The sequence below is a fragment of the Perca flavescens genome, chromosome 23 (genome assembly GCF_004354835.1).
Source record: "Perca flavescens isolate YP-PL-M2 chromosome 23, PFLA_1.0, whole genome shotgun sequence".
In the NCBI taxonomy this organism is placed as follows: Eukaryota; Metazoa; Chordata; class Actinopteri; order Perciformes; family Percidae; genus Perca; species Perca flavescens.
The window spans coordinates 1,854,688-1,862,348 of NC_041353.1; the positions used below are offsets into that span (position 1 = coordinate 1,854,688).

Below are 7,661 nucleotides of genomic sequence, written 5' to 3' on the forward strand. Positions count from 1 at the left end.
CCATTTGCCGCAGGTTCGATTCCAACCTGCAACACTTGGCTGCATGTCGGTCCTCTCTCTGTCTTTCTGTCTTCCTCCCTCCCTCCATCCCCCTCTCTCTGTCTCTTAGCTGTCATTTAGAAATAAAGGCCAAAAATGCCCCAAAAAATTATCTTAAAAGAAGAATAAACTGGATTTTAACCATTAAAGTGCTGGAGATGGAAGAAAGAGACACTTAACAAACAAAAAGAAGTCCTTTACTACAGACGTTACAAACATCTTAAAGTCACATTTATTGGTTTTAATTGCATTTGCAGATTATTCCAGTGTTCAAAAGCAGAAAACATAGTCTTTAAATCAATATTAATCATAAGAGACATTGTTTTAACACCATGAGGCAAAGAAAAGACTTTTTTTTTTTTTTTCACAATTATGAAAAACTGAGTCAAAACTTTAACTTTGTTACATAATTTCATAAAAAGCCAAAATGATGATTTACTATCTCAAAGTTTAGACTTTACTAGAGTACTTTTATTTTGAAAAACGTTTGCTTTACTGTGTGAAGTTGTATTATTAAACCCAAATTAATTCAAGAACATGTGAGCAGAATACAGTAAATAATCTATGAAAGGGCTGTGGCCACAAGTTACGCAGTATTACACTAAATCTGGGCTAATATAATAATATATTACACTAAATTTGGGCTAATTATATATATATATATATATATTAGGCTAAATCTGGGCTAATATAATCATATATTATGCTACATCTGGGCTAATGTAGCATAATATTATGCTACATCTCGGCTAATATAATCATATATTATGCTAAATCTGGGCTAATATAATCATATATTTTTAATACTTTCACCCAGAAAACACGTTTGTTCCTTTGGATCTCTGTCCTAAAATTCTTTTATTTTTCCTAAAGTACATCGTTGACAATTCTGAATTATTTCATAAGTTATGATTGTGTTTGTGTGTACGAGACAAATTTCCTTCTGGACAATAAAAGTTTATCTTTTCTTTTTCCTAAAAGTCCTTTTGGTGCCTAAACTTAACTATCGTCGATGTAGCTGTAGCCAAAACTGAGTCAAAAACTTTAACTTTATAAGTTACAGAATTTCATAAAAACTTGACTTTACCAGAGTACTTTTATTTTGAAAAATGTTTGCTTTACAGTGTGAAGTTGTATTATTAAACCCAAATTAATTCAAGATTCTCAGCTAATATAATAATATAATTGTAATACTTTCACCCGGGAAACTGGAGTTTGCTCCTCGGGACTGTTTGAATCTATTTCCTAAACTTAACGAGTCCTTTTGGTGCGTAAACGTGACTGTCGTCGGCGTAGCTGTTGACCTTCTATAAAAGCTATTTCTTCTAACTGCTACTTCCTGTTTCTGCTTTTGTTTTTAAATAAACAAACACTGGTTGTTGTTGTTGTTGGGATCTGTGTTGTTTTTATTTCAGAAGAAAAAGAAAAGAAGAGAAAACAAACAAACAAACACGACTCAGATGAATCCTCGCCGGATGTCTGCGGGACGTCCCGCCATCGGCCGCACTCTGGGAAGCCGTCCGTCGGGATCTCGCGGTGGGCCAATGGGATCGTAGCGGGGGCGGGGCAGCAGGGCGCGGGGGAAGCCCGGCCACTGGTCGTACTCCCCCCCAATGATGCCGGGCAGCGGGGGGTGCAGCGGGACGGGCAGCGGGGGGTGCAGCGGGCGGTACGGGACGGGCACGGGCAGCGAGCGGTGGCGCGTCATGTGGCGAAGCTCACAGTGAAGCTTATAGAAACTTTTGTACAGCTGGAGAGAGATTTACACGTAACGTTAGATTTTCACAATAAAAGGAGGAAATATTTAAATGTCTAATATATCCCCCATATATCCCCATATGGGATCGTGTGTTAAAGAAAGTGACAAAAACATTTTCTTTTTCCAATTCCAAAAAAAAAAAAAGACATTTAAAATAACTAAAAGGTGACAAAAACTATATATATATATATATATATATATATATATATATATATATATATATATATATATATATATATATATATATATATATATATATATATATATATATATATATATATATATATATATATCTATATATATATATATATATATATATATATATATATATATATATATATATATATATATATATATATATATATATATATATATATATATATATATATATATATATATATATATATATATATATATAAATAAAAATATATAAAAAGATTGTCAAAAAAAGCATTTAAAAATAAAAGATGTCCAAAAAAGCCTCGAAGAAGATGACAAAAATATCGAAAAAAAACTCAAAACGCCCAAAACTCAAAAAAAAATAGGAAGGTGCCGAAACGCAACAAATGTCAGAAAAAGCGGCAAAAACTAAAAAAGAAAAATGTGACAAAAACTTTCAAAAAGATGTTTAAAAAAACTTCTTTCCAATAAAAAAAAAAGACATTTAAAATAACTAAAAGGCGACAAAAACTTATATATATATATATATATATATATATATATATAAATAAAAACAATTGTCAAAAAAGGCGACATTTAAAAAAAAAATGTCTCACTACTCTATATAAAAATTTGAAAAAGGTGACAAAAACTTTGAAGAAAATGTAACGCAAAACCCTCTGGAGAGAGATTTACAGGTAACGCTACAACTGCAGATTTTCACAATAAAAGAGGACATTTTTAAATATGTAATGTATTAAGGGTTGGGATCGTATGTTAAAGAAAGCCACAAAAACATCTAAAAATCTATCCAAAAACTCAAATAAATCGTTGAATTTTATTTATTTTTTTTAAATGCAAAAAATACCTGAAAAAAGGCGACAAAATTGAAAACATTTTTTCAAAAAAAAACTTGAAGAAAGTGACAAAAACATCGAAAAAAAACTCATCAAAATTTCGAAGACGGCTATGGCGACAACAGCTGGAGAAAGATTTACAGGTAATGTTACAACTGCAGATTTTCACAATAAAAGAGGAAATATTTAAATATATAATATATGAAAAATAAATAAATACTAAGGGCTGCACAATATGTTTTTTTTAATCATCATCGCGATGTCAACTGGTGCAACACAGCGGGAAATAGAGATTTTTTTTGTTCGTCGCAAAAGCGTTAACTTTCAGATATGGATTCAGTGTTTGCAGGTGAATTTATTAAGTTGTTAATAAAGGTGTTTCTCACCTCTCTCCAGTCTGTGTCTCTGGACCGGCTGAGAGCTCGATCTGAACACACACACACACACACACACACACACACACACACACACACACACACACACACACACACACACACACACACACACACACACACACACACACACACACACACACACACACACACACACACACACACACACACACACACACACACACACACACACACACACACACACACACACACACACACAATTATTTAAAGAGGAACTTAAGAGTTTTTCGCCCTGTACCCTATTTTTCTCCATGTTTTTGTGTCTAAGTGACTGATGGGAACAACAATCTTTGCCATTGGTCCAGAGTAAAGCAAGATAAAACAAGCTACAATGTGAAGTTAGAGTCCACTAAAAGTTCTGTTGTTGCCGCTGACAGACTCAGATTATTATTCAAAGTGTCTGACAACATTATGGGATGGATCCCTACAGAGATAGACATTTTAGTTAAAGAGTAAGATCCTTTTAGTTTAACATGAAACAGCCCCAAAATCACCATCACCAAACTCCACCAGACTACATGTAAATAATCAGGACTTTTAGCATCGTAAAACACACTTCATTTAAAGTCGACAGAAACTAAATAAAACTATCAAAAGCCGTCTTGGTTCATCTTTCCACTGTTCCAACAATCACCACTCTGGTTTGGTTGAAATAAACCCTTAATTCACCCATTTACATGTGGAGATATGCTGGCTCTATACACGCTAAAAGTCCTGATTATTTACATGGAGTCTGGTGGAGATATGCTGGCTCTATACACGCTAAAAGTCCTGATTATTTACATGGAGTCTGGTGTAGATATTCTGGCTCCATACACGCTAAAAGTCCTGATTATTTACATGGAGTCTGGTGTAGATATTCTGGCTCCATACACGCTAAAAGTCCTGATTATTTACATGGAGTCTGGTGTAGATATTCTGGCTCCATACACGCTAAAAGTCCTGATTATTTACATGGAGTCTGGTGGAGATATTCTGGCTCCATACACGCTAAAAGTCCTGATTATTTACATGGAGTCTCCTCATCCAGCGAGACCATCAGAAGACATTAAACTGTGCTCACTCAGCCCTGTTTCTGTCTCACCTTTGGAGTCGCGCAGGTACAGGTGTCTCCATAGCGACGAGTCGGCCGAGCAGACGCTCAGGTGTCGGCATGACGACGACAGTCTGACCACGGACCGAACGTCCAGCAGCCGCAGCACTCGGAGCAACAGCTCGGGAGGAAGAGCAGCCAGACCGAACGCCACCGGCAGAGCCATCGCTGGAAACAGTGACATCACAGTCAGCGCTGGAGTCAGTGGTAACCGAGTACATTTACTCCAGTACTTGTACTTTAAGTCCAAATGTTGAGGTACTTGTACTTTACTTGAGTCTTTTCTCTTCATGCCACTTTCTACTTCTACTCCGCTACATTCATCTGTTCCAGCTTTAGTTACTAGTTACTTTAGTTACTCCACTACATTCATCTGTTTCAGCTTTAGTTACTAGTTACTTTAGTTACTCCACTACATTCATCTGTTTCAGCTTTAGTTACCAGTTACTTTAGTTACTCCGCTACATTCATCTGTTACAGCTTTAGTTACCAGTTACTTTAGTTACTTTACACATTAAGATTCCTGCACACAAAACACATTTAGTTTATAAAATCTGATGTTTGATTCTAAAGTAAACTAGCCGACAATAGAAAACGTACAAAAAAATCAGAATGTGTCATAACTATTTGACTGAAATGGTTATCAGAAATAATCACGGAAATAATTTGTTATTTAAAAAGACTAAAATGTTTTGACTAAAACTTGACGAAGATATATTGAGTTCTCTTTTGATTAAAATGACGAGACTTTGTCAATTAAAACTTGACAAAAAAAAGGTATGTGAATGACTAAATATGACTAAAACTAACAAGGACATTTGGCACAAGACTAAGACTACGACTAAATTAAAAATAGGTGACAAAATTAACACTTCATTTTGGATATACAGTACAGGCCAAAAGTTTGGACACACCTTCTCATTCAATGTGTTTCTTTATTTTCATGACTATTTACATTGTAGATTCTCACTGAAGGCATCAAAACTATGAATGAACACATATGGAATTATGTACTTAACAACAAAGTGTGAAATAACTGAAAACATGTCTTATATTTTAGATTCTTCAAAGTAGCCACCCTTTGCTTTTTTATTAATAAGGGAAATAATTCCACTAATGAACCCTGACAAAGCACACCTGTGAAGGTAAAACCATTTCAGGTGACTACCTCATGAAGCTCATTGAGAGAACACCAAGGGTTTGCAGAGTTATCAAAAAAAGCAAAGGGTGGCTACTTTGAAGAATCTAAAATATAAGACTTGTTTTCAGTTATTTCACACTTTCTTGTTAAGTACATAATTCCATATGTGTTCATTCATAGTTTTGATGCCTTCAGTGAGAATCTACAATGTAAATAGTCATGAAAATAAAAAGGAAACACATTGAATGAGAAGGTTTGTCCAAACTTTTGGCCTGTACTGTAGAAACTTTTTGAAGAAACTCGTGTGCGGAGAATAACGGGAAGCTGCGGCGTGCGTTCTCGTACCTTCTCTGGCGGCGGCGATCAGCGGGTACGCCAGCTGGTCTTTGAAGATTCGGGAAAGTTTCTTCAGATCTCTGTAAGCTGCAGCTGCACTTTCTCCTGAACACACAACACACACGGGATTTCATATTATTATTATTATTATCATCATCATTATCAGGGTTCTTACGGATTTCAACCGATACTTTTTCGGTAAATTTCCATGACTGTGTGTTGCTGAAAATGTCAGTCGACATTATAGAATAAGAATACTAATCAGTGTTAAAGTTGACCCTCAGAGGTTTAACTATAAATGAATGATAATTGTGGGATTCATATCTCTCCCCGAATACAACGTTGAGGTTAAGACGAGGTGAAAACACATTTATTAATCACATATTATTATGCTGTGTTAAAAACAATTCCATGACTTTTCCAAAACCTTTCCAGGCCTGGAATTTGCATTTTTCAAATTCCATAACTTTTCCAGGTTTTTTCAAAACATATGAACCCTGTATTATTATTATTATTATTATTATTATTATTATTATTATAATAATAATAATAATAATAATAATAATAATAATACACAGAAGAGGCTCTGATTATGCCGGTCCAGTTCAACCAATCGGAAGCTCTACCTGGCCACTCGTGGGTCACGAAGCTGGACGGATTCAGACACAGCTTCCGGACCGTGTCGATGGTTTCGTTCACCTTCAGGGTCGCTGCAGAACAACAAACGGGTCAGAACACAGAAGACATGTGCTGTTGTTATGCTACTTTTTAATCCTTCAGGAAATACTAAAATCAAAAATGATGACAGCGATTTAAAGGCTTTATTTTAAGTTAACACTGGGAAAGAAATGAGAGACAGTTTAACCCGTTAATACAGAGCAAGGGGGTAACTTTGGGTTCAACATTGGGGGTGAGAAAAGCAACAAAAACATCAAAAGAATTGTTGAAACTTGAAAAAAAAAACCTCTAGACTAAAAAAAAAGCTCATAAAAAATGTCAAAGACAAATTCGAAAAAGGCGACAAAAATGTAAAAAAAAAAAAAAAAAAAAAGCAACAAAAACTTCAGAAAAAGATATTTTTGGGGCATTTGTAGGCCTTTATTTTGATAGGACAGCTTAGACATGAAAGGGGAGAGAGAGGGGGGGGGGGGGAATGACATGCAGCAAAGGGCCGCAGGTCGGAGTCAGACCCACGGCTGCTGCGTCGAGGACTAAACCTCTACGTATGGGCGCCTGCTCTACCAGGTGAGCTACCCAGGGGCCCAGAAAAAGCCGGATTACGCCTTTGATGCAAAGATAAACTGGGCTGTAGATAGCTCCAGTGTTTGATTTATAGTTCATATTAGGGCTAATCAATAAGCCAATATTGGAAGCTCGTGATCAGGACTCAGCCAGAGCCCTGTGGGTGAACTATTTCTACTAGGGCTGTCCTCGACTAACGAAGTTCTTAGTCGACTAACACTTATATGATTTTGTCGACTAATCGATTAGTTGATTTAATTGACAGAGCTGTGCTCTTTGAGAGGTGGTTAAGACTAGAAAAGCTCAATATAAATGTAGTTAATTAACCATCTGTAAAACTGAGTTTCTCCACAATTAATCCTGCAAAAGCACCACTTTAAATCTGGTGTTTACCATAAATGTGCTCAGAAGTTTCTTGGAAATGAGTAATTAAGCATGAATAAGCATAAAAAATGACTAATCGACTAAAGAAATCTTAGTCGACTGAGACCAAAACTACCGATTAGTCGACTAATCGACTAAGAGGTGGCAGTCCTACTTTCTCCCTCCGTTAACCTTAGCTCAGTCTGTACTTTAACCACAGAGACCTCTGCACATCAGTCGGCTTGTTCTGTCCACAACT

At 35.8% G+C, this 7,661-nt stretch overlaps 1 protein-coding gene across 2 annotated transcripts in view; it reads right to left on the minus strand.

The window, feature by feature from the left end:
• Positions 1–220: 220 nt before the first annotated feature.
• The window catches only part of fbxo7 (F-box protein 7), a 16,203-nt gene continuing 8,762 nt past the window's right edge, over positions 221–7,661 (minus strand). Inside the window, exons 5-9 of one of the 2 annotated variants that reach the window (XM_028570525.1) lie at positions 6,424–6,507; positions 5,807–5,902; positions 4,312–4,488; positions 3,201–3,241; positions 221–1,789 (exon numbers count right to left, since the gene is read on the minus strand). In XM_028570525.1, coding sequence (XP_028426326.1) covers positions 1,496–1,789; positions 3,201–3,241; positions 4,312–4,488; positions 5,807–5,902; positions 6,424–6,507 — 692 coding nt within the window. In that variant the 3' untranslated portion in view covers positions 221–1,495. The remainder of the gene's footprint in view (positions 1,790–3,200; positions 3,242–4,311; positions 4,489–5,806; positions 5,903–6,423; positions 6,508–7,661) is intronic. The other variant, XM_028570524.1, reaches the window with a different exon arrangement.